This window comes from Hyperoodon ampullatus (genome assembly GCF_949752795.1).
Source record: "Hyperoodon ampullatus genome assembly, chromosome: 17".
NCBI classification, from domain to species: domain Eukaryota; kingdom Metazoa; phylum Chordata; class Mammalia; order Artiodactyla; family Ziphiidae; genus Hyperoodon; species Hyperoodon ampullatus.
Window position 1 is genome coordinate 41330746 of NC_136930.1, and position 17954 is coordinate 41348699.

At 43.5% G+C, this 17954-nt stretch overlaps 1 protein-coding gene and 1 long non-coding RNA gene across 3 annotated transcripts in view; one reads left to right on the forward strand and one right to left on the reverse strand.

The window, feature by feature from the left end:
* Positions 1-1612: 1612 nt before the first annotated feature.
* Positions 1613-17954, forward strand: part of LOC307065463 — a 56787-nt gene continuing 40445 nt past the window's right edge. The window contains exon 1 of the long non-coding RNA XR_013811338.1: positions 1613-1639. This is a non-coding gene — a long non-coding RNA (uncharacterized lncRNA). The remainder of the gene's footprint in view (positions 1640-17954) is intronic.
* NIPAL2 (NIPA like domain containing 2) overlaps positions 8625-17954 on the reverse strand; it is a gene marked incomplete at its 5' end in the record, with an annotated part of 71509 nt that continues 62179 nt past the window's right edge. The window contains 4 exons of one of the 2 annotated variants that reach the window (XM_079722289.1): positions 8625-9442; positions 10798-10892; positions 12010-12073; positions 15933-16021. In XM_079722289.1, the coding sequence (XP_079578415.1) occupies positions 9330-9442; positions 10798-10892; positions 12010-12073; positions 15933-16021 (361 nt within the window). In that variant the 3' untranslated portion in view covers positions 8625-9329. The remainder of the gene's footprint in view (positions 9443-10797; positions 10893-12009; positions 12074-15932; positions 16022-17954) is intronic. The other variant, XM_079722288.1, reaches the window with a different exon arrangement.

The window sequence follows — 17954 nt, forward strand, 5'->3', positions numbered from 1 at the left end:
CATGACAGTCCCCTGCAGTAGCATGTTGGTTTGACTTTTTGTAACTTCAGTTCACTTCTCAAGAACAGGATGGTTTTCTTTTTTTTTTTTTTTTTTTTTTTGCGGTACGTGGGCCTCTCACTGTTGTGGCCTCTCCCGTTGCGGAGCACAGGCTCCGGACGCGCAGGCTCAGCGGCCATGGCTCACGGGCCCAGCCGCTCCGCGGCATGTGGGATCTTCCCGGACCGGGGCACGAACCCGCGTTCTCTGCATCGGCAGGCGGCCTCTCAACCACTGCGCCACCAGGGAAGCCCCAGGATGGTTTTCATCCTGATGGTTTTAGGAAGATATTTGTGTAATTGTCAATTTTTAAATTACGGAAATTAAATAAATCTGCTTTGCTGTTTCAATCATTCATAAGAATCAGTTAACAAGCTTCGGTTTGCTCTCAGAAATTTCTGTTGATAGGTTGGAGATTCAATGCGCTGCTTGCGGAGTGTCCCTGGCCGTGGGATAAATGTTTTTTCCATTATTAACTTTATTGTTGTGGTGCAAAAATCAGTCAGGACAGTGGGGCTGTTCTCACTGCTTTTGGACGGAGAAAACATTTTCAGCAAGTGGGCTGCATCAAGGGGCCGAATACCAATTTACAGCAGAGACCCGTCACCCCAGGCCCACCCGGGGGTGGCTGCTTCACCAGTCAGACCTTCTCCCCACACGTATTTGATGTCCCCGTGGTTTCCAGAAAAGACTCAAGTCGCACATGTGTTCAGCCTGACGTCTGGGTGCCTCTGCTGCAGCCATCTGGATTAGCTTTTCCCGTCTGGTCACCTGCGCCTTTGCTGTTGACTCCACTGTCTCGGGAGCATTCTTCTGAAGGCGGATGTAGGGCCTTGGTGGTGCCAGATCTCAAGTTCCCTCTTTCTGCTGTCCCTTTACATGTGTCATCTGCTTTTTCTTCCACATCTTCCCTCTGGGCCCAGCAGGCCAGGGAAAAAGAGCTCTGCTTTATAAACAGGAAAATGGGGCATCAGAGGCAGACAAGCACCCAGCAATTGGCATCCCTCTAAACAGGGAGAGAAAAGGGAGATTTGGGAATGGACCGGGCAACCCCCCAAATAAACATACGTGCAACTAAAGGAAGGGAAATGGCAACAGGGGAGGAAAAAACTCCTCACTTTCAGTGTTCTTTGGAGGGGGCTCCGTGCCCAGATGTCCAGCGGGGCCCCTGGCCCGGGTGGAGAGCAGCAGTGCTGAGTAAACAGGAAACGCCAGGAATCTATTTTTATTTGGTGCTGTCTTTACTTTCCCTTGTTTCAGTGGAAAATGAGTCTGCATTCCACAGACTTCTGAGTGCCCAACAAATAGAAGCGGAGACAGTGCCAAGGCTAAGGTTCCTCTGCGCTGGTTTGGACCCGGTTCTCCTTTGCGGCGACCTTGGAAGGCTCGGCCTGGCAGGAAGCAGGTGGCTTGCTTTAGAGAAGACCCGAGGGAGGCAGCGGAGAGCGCCTGCGCCCGTGACAGATTTCTGTCCGCTCTGCAGCAGCCTGCTTCCCATCAGCCGTTGACAAGGGTCAGCCCCGCTCCTGGCCGGACACCATCTCCGGGGCTGACAGCGGAGGCGGCCACGCCACTGGGAGAGGATGGCCGTGGCTGCAAGGTCTGTGAGGACACCCAAACGGTTCCTGGAGGCCGAGCGAACTTGGCCTAGGGGTGAGGCCAGATACGGGGCTGCAGTGGGCTGGGGGGTGCTGGGCGGAGGGCGGGTGATGCATTGCGGGGTTTTGCCCTAAGGCCCACCTGCTCAGATCTGCAGGCCCTGGAGACAGAGTCGAGGAATGAGGTATTTAAAGGGCTCTTTCGTGGTTGAGCTCCCTGGTTTTTTCCCCTGTCTGTGACTGGGGGTGACTGATCTCTCTCTCCACGTTGAGACGGCTTCACGTGTGTCTCCAGCTCCCCACGGCATCCCTTTCTTCAGCCCCTCTCTCACTCAGCAGATGCCTCGGACATCCTTAAATCACCACATTTCAGGATTACTACACCTTTAAAAAAACAACAAGGGGAGCTTCCCTGTGGTGCAGTGGTTAAGAATCCGCCTGCCAGTGCAGGGGACACAGGTTCGATCCCTGGTCTGGGAAGATCCCACATGCCACGGAACAGCTAAGCCCCTGCGCCACAACTCCTGAGCCTGCGCTCTAGAGCCTGCAAGCCACAACTACTGAACCCATGTGCCACAACTACTGAAGCCCGTGTGCCTAGAGCCCGTTCTGCAACAAGAGAAGCCACCGCAGTGAGAAGCCCGCGCACCGCAACGAACAGTCCCCACTCTCCGCAACTAGAGAAAAGCCCACGCGCAGCAACGAAGACCCAATGCAGCCAAAAATAGATAAATAAAAACAAAAACAAAAAACAAAGTTATGATGTCATCAAGCCTGGGATCTACCAGGGACTTCAGGTCATTTTCTTGGGCCCACCTTCTTCTGCCTCCTGTCTGAAGACTCCCATTGAACGGGTCTGCATTATAATTTGAATACTCAAAAGAATGTCCTCTTGGTTTTCATGAAGCGTTTCTCCAGTGGGCTCATCCTTTCCCTTTCTGTGCCAGCAGCCCCATCTAACGCATATCTTTTGGAAACTCAGTGAGCCCTGGGAAGTCAGGTTCTGGTGGTGGCCAGGCACAGATATGCTCTGCAGCCAGCTGGGAAGGGCTTGGCTGGTGTTTAAGTGTGCTCACAAGTGGAGGTGAGCCTCAACACACCTGGGCCTTCCCGACACAGGCCTGGACCTTGGCTCTCTCTTGGTCAGCCCCTCCTGAGTCTCTGCTTCTCTTGCAGGATCTGCTTACTTGCCTTCCTCTGCTAGCAGATTTGGCTCTTAGCTCTTTTACTCCACGATTCCCTCTCCCCTATAACTTTAATTTACTAATAACCGGGGCTGGCTCATGGCCCTTAGCTGTCATTCTACCTTCACACCTTTCTAGGGAGCCTTCCAGCTTCAGCTCCCACTCCTAACTCCTTGGCTCTCTCCACATCGCCCAATTCAGGCTCTGGAGGGCGCGGCTCTGGTTGACCCAGCTCATCCTCTTCTGGGCACAGCTTTTATGCCCACAGGCCATCTCAGTGGTCACTGTCTAGCCTACGACCCTGTTGCACTTGGTCATCTCTCATAGGACCTGATGTGCCACAAATGCAAAACTTGAATTCGATCATTATTTCTTTTATTTTATTTTATTTTTTTTGCGGTATGTGGGCCTCGCGCTGTCGTGGCCTCTCCCGTTGCGGAGCACAGGCTCTGGACGCGCAGGCTCAACGGCCATGGCTCACGGGCCCAGCCACTCCGCGGCACGTGGGATCTTCCCGGACCGGAGCACGAACCCGCATCCCCTGCATCGGCAGGTGGGCTCTCAACCACTGCGCCACCAGGGAAGCCCGATCATTATTTCTTTTTTTTTTTTTTTGCGGTACGCGGGCCTCTCACTGTTGTGGCCTCTCCCGTTGCGGAGCACAGGCTCGGGACCCGCAGGCTCAGTGGCCATGGCTCACGGGCCCAGCCGCTCCGCGGCATGCGGGATCCTCCCGGACCGGAGCACGAACCCGCATCCCCTGCATCGGCAGGCAGACTCTCGACCACTGCGCCACCAGGGAAGCCCCGGATCATTATTTCTTGAATGTTTATTATGCCATCTGATGTCACTCGTGAATGACTAAGAAAGATACAGGGGAAATGTCTTTAAATTCTGATAGGTGAGCTTTTGAAAAGACACCGATGATGTCCTTAGGTCCACCCCACACCCCCAGAAATTAAGTTAGTGCCATCAATTTACTTCCCAAATCAAGTCCAAATTCTCGAGTCTCTATCAGAGCTGGCCACTCAAGGCCTTCTTAGCTGCCTTTCTAGTCCTATCAATCTGTCTTCCTCTTCATGTGACCCGCATTCCAGATGTTTCCCAAGCTTGCCTTGAGCTATTCAGCTTCTCTTTTGCTCACAGGTTTCCTCTAATGTCCAAATTCTACATGTGCTTCAAAGGCCAGCTCAATACCTGTGTTCCTTTCCTGTGGTTGTCCCAACAAATTACCAGTGGGTGGCTTAAAACAACAGAAGTATATTCTCTCACAGTTCTAGAGGCCAGAGCTGAAGTCAAGGTGTCAGCAGGGCTGCGCTCCCTTCAAAGGCTCCAGGGGAGAATCCTTCCTTACCTCTTCCGGTTTCTGGAGGCTCTAAGCGTTCCTTGGCTTGTGGCTTCAGGCTGTACGCTCTGTCTCTGTCTTCATGTGGCCTTCCCCTTTGGGTGTTTGTGTCTTTTCTGTTTCTTACAAGGATCCTCGTCTTTAGATTCAGGGACCACCCAGGTAATCTGGGATGATATCATCTCAAAATTCTTAATTTAATTACATCTGCAAAGATCCTTTTCCTAAATAAGCTCACATTCATAGGTTCTAGGAGTTAGGAGGTGGACATATGTTTTCAGGGTTGGGGGCCCCATTTGATCCACTACAATCCCCAATTCCCTTGGAAGACTGTCACCTAGCCAAAAGTGACCCTTCTCCCTCTTGGGCTCCCATGCCCTTTATTCAAGACTCTTAAGGCCCTTTGACATTCTACTGTGCAGTTTAGATATTTTGGTACTAGTGGTAAGGGTGTGGGTTGCAGAGGTGTCCTGGGTTCAAATCCCAGCTCTGCCACCTGCCAGCTGAATGGCACTTGTCAAGTTATCTAACTCCTCTTGCCAGGGTCAGGATGCTGTGAGGCGCCTGGGGTACACAGTTTAAGGGGGTCCTTGTTCACAGGGCCTGCAGGTGCAGGGTTGGCCCTCTCTCTAGCCTGAGGGCGAGATTCCCATGAGCTTCCTTACATTTCGTGCCCTAGGTGCCGCTCTTGTCTTACCCTAGTCCCTGCCCTGCCTCCTGCCCTGGTTTTTAAGTCTGTAAAGTAGAGATAGTGACCTCCCTGAGAGAGAGAGAGATTATGAGGACTAAATGAACGGCAGAATTAAAAGACTTACACAGTAAGGGCTCAACAGATGAAAGCTATCAGTTCTCTGACCAGACAGTAAGTTCCTGAAGACCTAGCCTTCATGTCTAATTTGTTTTTATATTTCTAATAACTTGAAACATATTACATTGAAAATAGTATGTGATCAATTATGTTTGAGTACATTAATGCGTATTTGCTGTTTGAGGCATGTGGTAATTGGGTTAGTGTCTATAACCAGGCAGGCAATTCAAGCTTCAAGTCCCTAGATCAAACGTTCCTGAACTGATTCATTTCCTTTAGTTTAGTGTTTAGAAGGTTTAGGTGAGGTGCTTTGGACAGAAGGAGCAGAACCCAAGACTCAGAAGGTTTTCGAGGCTGGTTTTCAAATGAGAACCACGAAGGAAGAGGCTCCAACAGCAGGCTGCGTGCATGCTGGAAGGATGAGCTTGTGTCTGGATAGCAGCAGCTCAAATGTGCAAAGTGGCTTGTGTCCATGCATGCTGGTCCTTCAGGAATGGATGGGCTCCTTCTCCGTTATGCATTTGCCAGCTCCCTGGGAAGCAGATTCTTTCCTGGAACACGGAGGCTATCTTGCATCTTGCCTGGAACTCTGTGAAACTCCAGCTGCGTGCACCCCAAAACACCACATTTATTTGATATTGGGATTGATATTCCTCTTTTACATTGCGGTTGGGACTCATTAACTCTCAATAAGGACCGACACTGAAGGCGGAGTTTCCTCCCTTTGTAGCCAAAAAAAAAAAAAAAAAAAAAATGTTTCCTTGGATGGGCCACAGCTCCTGTAACTGATTTGCTCTCCTGGCACAGGACAGCATGTTGTGTGGTACCCTGAGGCTGGTGAGAAAGGGGAGAGACTCAAGAATTCCTGGGTGGGAAGGTTCTTCCCTGCATTTACCACAATTACTAAAACACTACATTTAATAGCCCAAGACTGGTCTATATTTGCATGGAAACCACATATATGTGGAATTTTATTTTTTTTTACTTCAAGATGGCCATAATAAGAGCCAGACGGTTGATGAGTCTAACAATTAGAAGCAGCTTCTAAATTCCCCACACAGTCATGTTGGGTTCAATTCTGAGATCTTGCTCTAAAAGTTCAAACTGTGTGGTGTTTATCTAGCAACCTCACTAAAGCACTCATATTGGCTAGTGCCAGACATGTGCATTAGGTTTGCAGTTGCCCAGTTCAAGGACTGCTCTATAACCAGCCTTGGAATTTAAATAAAGCAGTCTGGAAGGGTGTTGGAAAGGTTCATTTTAATAACTGGTTATATTTACGTCCATAATATCACTATTAAATTGGCAAGCAGGAGGCAGCCTTCGGTGTGGCCGAGTGTATATAGTCACCACCCCTGGATGAGCTGTGTGCTTTGAAACAAGGAGCATAAAGAAGTTCTTGGCTTCAGGAATTTGGCTCAATGCTTCTATCCACTTGAGCCATGTCCACCATTGCACCTGCTTCTTCTGGAGCCAGACTTACACATTATCACCATTATTCTTCAATAGCACTGAAACTGCACTAATCTATGAAATCTGTCTCTTCCCTTTCTTTCTCTGCCACAAACTTGAATCTCCAGGAGCTTGTGGGAATGGGTTGGGGGGGGTTGAAAACTACATTCTGGAATCACTGCTTGAGACATTTTTTTATTATATTTTTTCCAAGTGATTCTGGTGACGAAAGTAGTATAGTTACAGGGCAAGCAAACACTGAAACTGATAACAATCAGATGGTAAGGACCTCTGCTTTAATCTGCTACATGAGAGGTAACTGCTACTCATTTCTGAGGCAATTATCCACTTAAGAGTGTGGGATTGGAGAGGCCCGTCCGATATAGTTAGTGGTGCTCATAAAAGAACTGCTACCTTCAACAGAGAAGAATTTGGGCACCAGTGATGAACTCATTGCTTTCATTTGTATCTTACGTAAGCAACAAGATCCTAATGTAAATATCAAGACATGGCTAACACCCCCATTGTATCCAGTTTGTTTTTTGAACTCTTGAATGCCCAAGAAATAAAGAAGCAGCAGCACGGCAAGGGCAGAGGAGTCTAGACCAAGGGTTGGAAAACTATAGCCCACCAACTGGCCACCTCCTTCTGTAAATAAAATTTTACTGACACCAGCCACGCTCATTTGTTTATATACTGTCTATGGCTGCTTTCATGCTACAATGGCAGAGTTGAGTGGTTGCCACAGACACTGTATGGCCAACAAACCCCAAAATATTTACTCTCTGTGTCGTTACAGGAAGAGTTTGCAGACCCCCTGGTCTAGACAGTCAGATGAGTCAAGTGTTGGCTAAAGGTCCCCAACTCACAATGCCAAGAGAAGGGCAAGGTTGGCTTTGGTTGTTGTCGCGCAGTGTGTAATTTAAAAAATCTTTACAAGTCAGTACAAGTAAATCTCCTATTCACCTTACCTTGGAGACGCAATATGGAAAGTAAAATTAGGTCTGAATATATTTTATATGTTACCTAAACTCCTGAAGCATTGCTGGATTGTGCAAATGTGCATGTCAATGTCATTTCTTACAACTATTAAAAGAAGCAAATGTTGGCGACCACTAAAGTATTGGCATTATGCAAAATTCTACAACGTGCAAGACCACGTGCTATAGCTATAAATATAGTCCCACTTCAAGTAAAACTCTTCTAATTATTTTCCAAATTTTTGAAACCAGTTTTAAGAGTCACCAGAAATCTGTAGTTTAAGGCACCAGACACATTTCTTAGCTGAGCCTTCCAATGCCAACATGTTGGACCAAGTTCAGTAAAACATGCCATAAATTATATGACTATGTTATTTGAATTAATGGGACGCTTTCCACAATGGCAGGAATTGTTACCAGGAGTTCAAAAGCCAGACATGGGCTCTAGATTATTATTCATACATTGGTGATGGATTTGAATCTCACCTTTGTGGCCCGGTTTGGTTGGTCTGGTCAGGAATGCAGGTCATGACAGAGAACAAAGATAAAAGACCCAAAGCAGTTAAGACTATAGTTTCAATAGTTCTGAGTTATACAACCAAACAAATGCAGGACAATTAGCTGGAATAATATTGGACTGGCCTGTCAGAAGTCATCTGAAGGTTTTGAAATGTCATTAAGGAGGGGGCTTATTATTTGGTGTTGGTGATAATGAAAGCTAGCTCTTTTCTTCTCATTTAAATATTAGGAGATCATAAATAATAACAGATATGATTATGGACTCTACCTGCAAATGTATCTTAGTAGCTATGTCACTATGGCAGCGGAAGAGCCATTCGGGGTATGGTAGCACCTGGGTTTCCTCCCTAGACTTAGGTTGGACCCCTTGGCTGTGTTCTATATCTACAGATTTAAAAAGGCTGAAATCCAGTTCTCTAATCATAACTGTTCTTTTACCTAGAAGAATTTTATTCTAAAGCTTGAAGTAATGCCTTGAGGAAGAAACAGTGTTAGTGAAAATACCACTAAGAATTTAAATGTGATTTTTGAGACGTGTTAAAAGTTAAAACATAAAAACCCACTCGATAAATTATAAGATCTAAACAAATAAAGGCATAGTAAATGAAGTATATGTATATGTATACTATATGAAGTATATAGTATATGAAGTTTGTCTTCAGTTTCAATTCAAGTATAATAGGATCATACAGCTGAAGAAAACATCACCATTCTATTACATTTTTATTTAAAAAATTGGTACTAATTCTTAAATTTTTCCTTTCTTAAGCTTAAAAAAGTCCACCAGTCAAGGTCTTTTGATTTTGGTATACCCCATCATAGAATGGGGTATAAATTCTAATTTAAAGACACCCTTAATTTTCAAAGGATATTTGTGATAGGGCTAGTTTTCAGAAAAGATGATTCACCACTCAATTTGGGAATAGGAAGGTGAAATGTTTTGGGGGAGGCTCATAAAAGGTGTCTCAGGAAAAATGAATGCTCTCAAACCTTTGGTTTAGGAGCGAGGTGCTGGGGCTAAAGTGTCCCCTTAAAACAAAGCAACTGACCTTGCAAGCTGTATGGGAAAAGCAACCGATGTGTTCTGCAGCCAAATCGTGAACGCACATTTTTGTGTGACATTCCTGCTTCGCCAGCCAGGCTCTAATTAAGATCTAGCCAGTTCGATGATCACTAGGGAGAGGTCCAGGGTGTGGGGAACACTTCAAATCACATTCCATGAAAACATTAGACTGTCAAAGCTTAGGAAGGCCCTGATAGTCCATAGACATGGAGGTGGCGTAAAGGACTGAAACAAATGGGAGCACATGTCAGCATAAAATAGCTGCTGACACAAATTGAACATGTGCAATTTTTTAAAAGGTGGTGTCGAATAACAGGCCAGCAGCCATCCCTCTCGGCATTTCAGACCTCTTTCTTCTCTCCACTTGGGCTCTTTGTGGAGTCACTTCCATTAGGCAAAGTTCCGTAGGATAAGCCGTTTGAATCTGGTTGTATTTTGTCCAACGTTTGTTTCCCTGTGGAGATAATAATCACAAAGAATCTTTTGAGCTCTTTCAGCAGAATAAGTCTTAATAATTTCTCCTCTATCTAGGCCACATTTTATTCCCTTTAAAAAATACTAGGTGGTCACCCTCTAAATAGAAGAGATAAAAGTCAAGGAAGAAAGGCCCACGGAACTCCACCCCCCTTGATGTGTGATCATTGCTGTCCACATGACCGAGCTGTCTCCCACCCAGGGTCTACCATGCTGAGCACGGAAATCAGGTTGGATCAGCCAGGAGATTAACATGAAGCATGCACTCATCTCCAAACCTCTCTCCCCAGTGTTCTGTCTCCTTGTCCATGTTTAGTCTAATGCATATAACAACAGAGAAAAACAGTCTTTCATAGTGGCTTCTAAAGCTGTTACTGATCCTATGTATGGGGCTGTGTGAAATGAAAAATAGAGTTAAAAAGAAGTAAACTTTATTCCCTACCAAAGAACCCCTAACCATACAAGGCATCTCTAACATACACCCTTGCCACGAATGCCAATTCTTGCACTGAGTGCTCTTAGCTGATAAGATGGCTCGAATGGGAAAGAGAACACAGAACTCATAGGGCCATATTTTCTCAGTCGTAGGGATGAGGCTTTAATGGTTTTTGCTTCAGAGGCTTGGTCCTAGCAGAATGGTGGAGGAAGCTGTGAGAACATCACTGCTCCTTGTCTAGAAACCTATAGGTCACCCCAGATCCCTAGCAAAACTGGAGATTGTTGGGGGTGGTGAGCAGGGGAGGAGGTGGGGACACTGCAGCCTGTTTCCTTTGTTCTGGTTATGGCTTGTGTTGTCTACGTGACAGAAGCTAGTTAGTCTCAGTGAGAGTGGAGAGCTGGGACAGCGATGCATCCGCTATGGATGAATGAGGTAAGGAAGAGGGGAAGAAGCTCACATTCAGGTGGTCGAGAAGAACGTCTCTCTTGGCCCTACAGTGCACAGGCCACCTCCGTCTGAGCACCTGACTTTCTGGCCTTAGATGTTCCCTGAAAGGCTCTCCAAGCAGCAAGGGTCTGTTCTTGCCACTCCTACTCCTTTCCCTACCCTTTTCCAACTTAAAGAAACCTAAAAAGGAAATTCGCAACATCATCCAAATCAAGAAAACAGGATCAGTTCCTTTCCTAACCCCAGGGTTCTGTGCAAAGCCGATAGTCAAGTAAATGATTATTAACATTTACAGTTAAACTGTCACCTCTGGTTTCATCATTAAATGTACATGTTTTTGAGGGTAAGAATTATGTTTTATATTAATTTAACACCCCCAATCATACCAGCAATGATTAATTTATAAGGATAAAATTTTCTATTTTAAATTAAGGAATATTCAGTTTTACCAGGGACATGTCCAAAATCAATGTAAGACTGTGGCAGATGTTCCTTTCCTCGATTTCTTGTGACCAAAACCACACCAAGGAATGATAGAAAACACCTGTAAGAATAATGGTAACAAACAACACAAGATCACTGAAAGAACACACAGTGTTAAATAACTGAATTCCATATTCTACAGGATGACATATATTCCACCGGTTTTATTCTTTCTGTTTCTCATGGTAAGCTGCCTAGAACTTGTCTTAATTGCTACAGCCAATAATATTTGTCCCCAGAACCAAGACCTGGGCAGCTTCCAATAAGTCTCTGCTTCAGGTTTTTACCATCTGGAGGCTAATTTAGGCTCTAAACCCTTTGGGTAGACACTAGGTCTCATTTTCTATCCATGCATGCCCAGACTCATTACTGGCATGCAACACGAGCAAAAAATAATTTATTCTTTAATTTTCTAAGATATTTTGTTGTCCTTGGCCATAAGAATAGTCATAGTTTCCAGATCCCAGGAGTTTAGCCTCGCCCAAAAATCTTATGAGATTGAATTCTCAAGATAGATGATTTTCTACACTGAAAATAGTCTGGGCTCAAGTTTGCATAACAATGGTCATGCAGGATACCACATCAAGAAGCAACTAAGTATTCATAGAGTGCCAGCTGGAACCAATGGAAGAATTGATACATTGGCGATATTCTGTCAAAGTTCTGCTCTCTGTTTGCCAGAATGCCAGCAGTGACTGTCCTCCAAATCTCTAGGCAGGGTTAAAGCTGGGCACCCAGACACAAGAGAGGGATGGCACCAATCTGATGTTATTAGGTCCAAAGGTAGGGATCTGCCCCAGTCTTGGTCTTTTGTTCTAGGTGATCCTAGAGGCATCTGTGGTTCCCTGATTGAGATCTAACCTAGGGGTTCCCAAGGGTGGGGCAGGTCTGAGAGAGTCTAAAAATGTGGAGTAGCTACAAGGGCCAGTGGATTTACCTTGACTTTGGCTGGAAGAGAAAATCCCCAATGTTTCAGAACCCTCAGAGAGATACTTAAATCACAGAGACACTGAGCCCTGGGTAGGGTGTTAAGTTGAAAAATATGTTTCTTTTAGGAGCTCGGGGAACTGATGTTTCTTATATAATTTTCCAATTTTCTATGCTTCAGGTACAATGCCAAAAACCTCACATAAAAGTAATAGGATTTCACATACCTTACTTCTGAGACATTTACTCACCCAAAAAGATATATAAATATAGTGAGAAAAGCTGCACCAAGGAATTCCTGATAAAATATGATACCTACCATAGAAATAGAAGATAACATTAGTTTTAGGGTAAGAATATCTACAATAGCTACATATTGTTTTTCAAATTAATATATTATTTTTTCTAAGTATAGTTACCCTTAAAATGCACATCCTGTAGTTTAAAAATATTTGCATGCCATACTAACATTTTCAGTGATTCCAAAAGAACACAGATTTGTAGACTTTATATAATGTAAGTATCATGATTAAAAAATCTGCACCATTCACATAGCTTTTGCCAACAGAAATTCCTTATCCAGTCCAAGATTTGTCCCCCTGGCATGTGCAAGAAAACAAAACTCGAGTGATATTTCCCACCCACAGTTTTAAGCCTGGGGTCAGCAAGCCTGACCTGTGCATCTGGGTGGACTCTGGGCCTTTGACACAGCACTCGCACTTCCGGCCAGATGCTCCCCATGCTGTCAGTCTTGGCAACACCCTGCGGTTTGTGGGTCTGGCACATGCTCATTCAGGCAGTGGAAGTTGCTGATGTGCTACCCCAGCTCCATTACTCACTGCCAACCCCTCTCCCATCTCCTTCTGGGTGAAGGGAAATGTGGATGTGTCCTTTACTCTGATGAGATTTTCTTCTCTCCTTGTTAGTCTCAATGATTTCCTCTTGGGCTATGGTCCCAAAGCCTTTGTAGAGTTTTTACTAAATAAGTTATCTTTAAATTATATACTACTTGGAATCAAATTTGTGTGTGTGTGGTGTTAGCCTTGCTACCCTGTGGACAAGTATTTATTGAGAGTCCTAAGTGCCAGCCACTGCTTAGGTGATGCAGATACCACAGGGAACAAGACAGGGGCTTTCTCAGTCTGAAGTCTATCTCCTCACCTAGAGGATAAACTTCCTACAGGAATAAGCCATGTCCCATTCTGATGAATATTTGTTGAATGAATCAACACTTCTGAAGCAGTTTTCCATGTTATTACACATTTCCTTGTGATCATTTAATGTTTTCTTGTTATTCTGAGCTGGTGCCCCATAATATTCATTTCTTGAAGGACATTTTAAATTGTTTCAGATGTTTTGCTTTTGTAAAGTGTCAATAAACTTCTCTACATATTTTTTTCCCAGTATTTTAGGATTTTTTGTTGTTGTCGCTTTAAGAGGAATTTCTGTTAAAACAGAGCAAAAACTAAAAAAAGTGTAGTAAAATACACATAACATAAAATTTACCATCTTAAACATTTTAAAGTTTACAGTGCAGTTGTGTTAAGTATACAGTCGTCACTCAGTACCCACAGGATTTGGTTGTAGGACCCCTCCGTGGATACCAAAATCTGAGGATGCTCAAGTCCCTTACATAAAATGGCATAATATTTGCATATAACCTACACACATCCTCCACAAATATTTAAATCATCTCTAGATTACTTATAATACCTAATACAGCGTAAATGCTATGTGAATAGCTGCTATCATGAGGCATATTAAATTTTTGCTTTTTGGAACTTTCTGGTATTTTTGGAGGGGAGGGGATATTTTCTATCCACTGTTGGTTATATCCACAGATGCAGAACTGTTGATATAGAGGGCCAACTATATTCATATTGTTGTGCAACCAATCTTCAGAACTTTTTATCTTGTAAAACTGAAACTCTATACCCATTAAACAACTTCCCCATTTCTGCCTCCCGCCAGCCCCTGGCAATCACCACTCTACTTTCCATTTCTGTAAGTTTGACTACTCTGGATACCTCATATAAGTGGAATCATACAGTATTTGTCCTTTTGTGACTGGCTTGTTTCACTTAGCATAATGTCCTCAAGGTTCATCCATGTTGTAGCATGTATCAAAAATTCTTTCCTTTTGATGGCTGAATAATATTCCATTGTATGTATACACCACATATTCTTTATCCATTCATCTGTCAATTTATGTTGCTTCTGACATTTGGCTACTGTGAATAATGCTGCTATGAACCTAGGTGTACAAATATCTGTTTGAGTCCCTGCTTTCAATTCTTTTGGACATATACCCAGAAGTAGAATTGCTGGATCATACGGTAATTCTATGCTTAATTTTTTGAGGAACTGCCATAGTGGCTACACCATTTTACATTCCCACTAACAGTGCACAAGGGTTCCAATTTCTTCATATACTTGCCAACACGTTATTTTATTTATTTATTTGCTAGTAGTCATCCTAATGGGTGTGAAGTGGTTTTGGTTTGCATTTTCCTAATGATTAGTGATGTTGAACATCTTTTCATGTGCTTGTTGGCCAAGCACAAGTACATCTTCTTTGAAGAAATGTCTTAATCAAGTCCTTTGCCCATTTTTAAATTGGGTTATTTGTTTTTTGTTTTTGAGTTGTAGGATCAAAGAGTAGAAACATTTTTAAGGCTCTTGATAAAAACTATGACACTCAGTTCTAGGAGGGCGGTACCATGGTACCCGGCTCCACGAGACTGCCTGCAACACTTCAGCCTTGTCAGCATTGATTACTGAGATAAAAAGAGCAAAACAAAAGCTTTACTAATTTAGCAGGCAAAATACGGTATCTCATTTTCGTTTCAAGCTATATTTTTTGATGGGGGCAAAGAGGAGAAGTAAGTCAAGAAGCTTCACCTCCATTCCACACTTCAGTAACATCAGGTGAACTATTATCACTCCCAGAAAGTTCCAGCTTCCCTGATTCATCAATTACTTGGTGTGCTAAGTATTCAGATCCAGCCCTGTTGGTCCTCCTATAAAACCTTCTTTTCAGGGGAACTACATGTTTTACACATCTTTAGCACAGTCATCTTAATTACTATGCTGTATGTCACGCCTATAAATGTTTTTGGCCTTGCTCTTTTCCTTTTTCAATATTTCTGGGGCACACAAGTGTACAATCTTTTGTTACTTTCTTTTGTCAACAAACATAAAATGCTAAAAAAAATTAGATGTTTCCGGATAAAATCTTTCTCTTTAAAAGTATGTTTCAATTTTGGGAAACAGAAAATGCATTAATTACATTAAAAAATTGCCCCTTGGCAGTCACCCTGTTTGCCATGAAATAAAAAAGATGTGTCCATTAGGCAACAGATAATACCTAATTACCTTCCAAATACATAAACTTTGCATTGGGAAATGAAGTCCCAATATGACAAGGTAGTAAATACATCTAATAAGCCAATGAACTAAGGTATACCAGTACCAAACTTACCAATGATATACCTGAATCTACTGTATTTTTGTTTGGACCAAATTTCAAATTTATACTTTTTTAACACTATTGTGTCTGATATATTTTAAAAATTAATCATAGAAAGAAAAAAACTACAATAGTAGAAAAATAGAGGCCAGAACAGCAAAGGTAGTAGTTTCTATTCTCATCTGTCTGGCCTTCCCTGGAACACTGGATTCAATTTTGGACCCCTCTCTCTGATGCAGGTGGTGAGGACCAGGGAGGGAAGAGTTCATCGAACTGGGGATGTTTGGTCCAGAGACAGGACACAAGAGGACCTGCGCTTTGATTATCAGAAGGGCTGGCAAGGAGAAGACTCCAGAAAGCAGAACTAAGATGAGCATCTGGAATTCACAGGGAGGCTTATTTCAGTTCCAATACAGGGGACTACTTTCTAATAATTAGAGCTCTCCAAATTATTAGAGTGATTCAAACCAGGACTGAACTGTCTCGGGAGACAGAGAGCACTGGAGAACATTCACACAAAGTAGAATAACCTCTCCTAGAGGACGTTATGGAGGAAGTTCAGACACTGGGTGGTAGCTAGGAGGATGTGGGTTATACATTCCTTATAACTAAAATATTCCTCGGTTTTCTCATTACTCTGAGGGAGACCTCATTTATGCTTGTTATGGGGATAGAATCACCTCAGTGTAGAAAGCCAAAACTCACCTGCAATAATGGCACTGATTGTAAAGAAAGTATGGTTAATGGGCACCACCGTCGCTGTATTGTAGAGTTTTGTGGCTTGATTCAGGAGCCTAGAGCAGAAGGCACTTACTGAAGCTCTGTCTTTAAGAGACGCTCAAAAATAAGTTAACAATAACATCGAGAAATGCATGTTCTTTAGCTACAACTACAAAGGGAAAGGAAGTGCAGTAAAAGGGCATTTCCAATCAGCAGTCATAGCTTATATGCATCTGATGTATGAGATCAGATGTCAGGTTTTACGGTCTGTTTAAACCAACAACAGTAACAATGAAAAGCAATTAATCATATTTGGAGGCCACAGAAGTTTGAGTTGGAAGCGATTCAAGCTGCTGGACCAGTATCACACTGGGGCTGATTCATTAGGATAGACTTTAGAACCTGTTAAATATCATATCTGGGGAATGGTGTAGCTATCCCTTGACATGCCACGTGCCAAGAAAGAAGATGGAGAAGTAAAGGAATGTTTAATGTTTCAAAAACAATGCTCAGCCCTCCAGCTGCAGAGCACATGTGGGAGCTCAGCTTCCCACTTTGGCCGCCAACATGGTTCAGGTTCCCACAACTGCACTGTGCAGCCCTGTCAGGGACTAGACCTTTGCTGAAGCAGTGCATTGCATTGACATCACCTGGGCACTTTAAAAAGCACTAATGTTTAGGTCTTATTCTAGAGCAATTGAAAAAAAAAATTGTGAGTAGAGCCCAAGTGTTCCTCTATGTGTGTGTGTACATGCATGTACACACACATGCATGTACACCGGCATGTAAGTATATATGTGCATGTATACATATATGTACAAACAAACCTCCTCAGGTAATGAATTGTAATGGGAAGCCAGGGCTGAGAACCATGGTTCTACAGTTCTAGTGTGGTCACATAGTTCTAGGGTGAGAAGTGCAGGGACTGAAACAAGGGTGATAGGAATGTAGTTTACCTTCAGTTGTATCTGGCTTTTAAATTCGTGAAGCAGAGTTTAAAGATAATGATGCTAATCACTAAATTCTGAAAGCTATTGTAACTGTACCGATTAATTCAGAAGAGAGATGAAACAGAACAGTTTCATGATTCAAGCGTTAGATACACACTTGGTCTTATAAACAAACAAAAGAAACAGTTTGTTTATGACAAATGAAACAGTGACAGAACATTGCATTTCTCCTGTAACACACTCCTTGTAACAGGGTCCATGTTCAACCCGTAACAATTAGACTTGACTTCTAGCACCTAAGGAAGGAGCTGCTCTCTTCCAAAATTTGGGCTTTGATTTCCTGGCTGGCACTGGGCTGGTGCTCAGTTTTGGGGTAAACAGAAAACTTTCTGGTGGACTCAGGAGAACCTAGCAGCAAAGGCAAAATCATGATGTGAAATGGAGGGGAAGAGATTGGAGCAGGTGGAGGTGGGGGGAGAGAAGAGCAGAAATTAAAAATGTTCCATATCACCACTGTGAGGTCCCAAGAGAAATGTAAAACAATCATTCTGCAATCCCGTGGGTGCAAAGAAAATTCTGGCTAAAGATGCAAAGTTTTGGGGAAAGGATTTCCCTCCCGGCCAAATGTCTGGTTTTGTCCATCTCTGGGCAATTAATGAGTATGAGCTAAGAAATGAAGGTGAAGGGTTCATGTATTTCCTATATTTAGAATGAAATCCTGGATGTGGACCTGCCCCTTTGATTTATTGCTAATGACAACCTGTGTGCGATGGATATTAATTACAAGCAGAAGAGCATCAGGAAAGTATCAAAGTGCACTTAGCTGGATTATGGCCACACTTTAGAACTCACAAAACATGAAGGCAATGCTTCGTAAAAACTTATTATTGGATGTGAAGGATAAAGCCAGGGATATTGGCTGAGGATAAGCATAGACCCCTCACCCTTAGAAATCAGTTGCATCTAATTTTAATTATCATCTGAGGCCAATAAAGATTAATGGTCATAAAAGCACAGGAATGTTGAAAGAGCAGTGAGTATGTAAGAGCTAACTTAC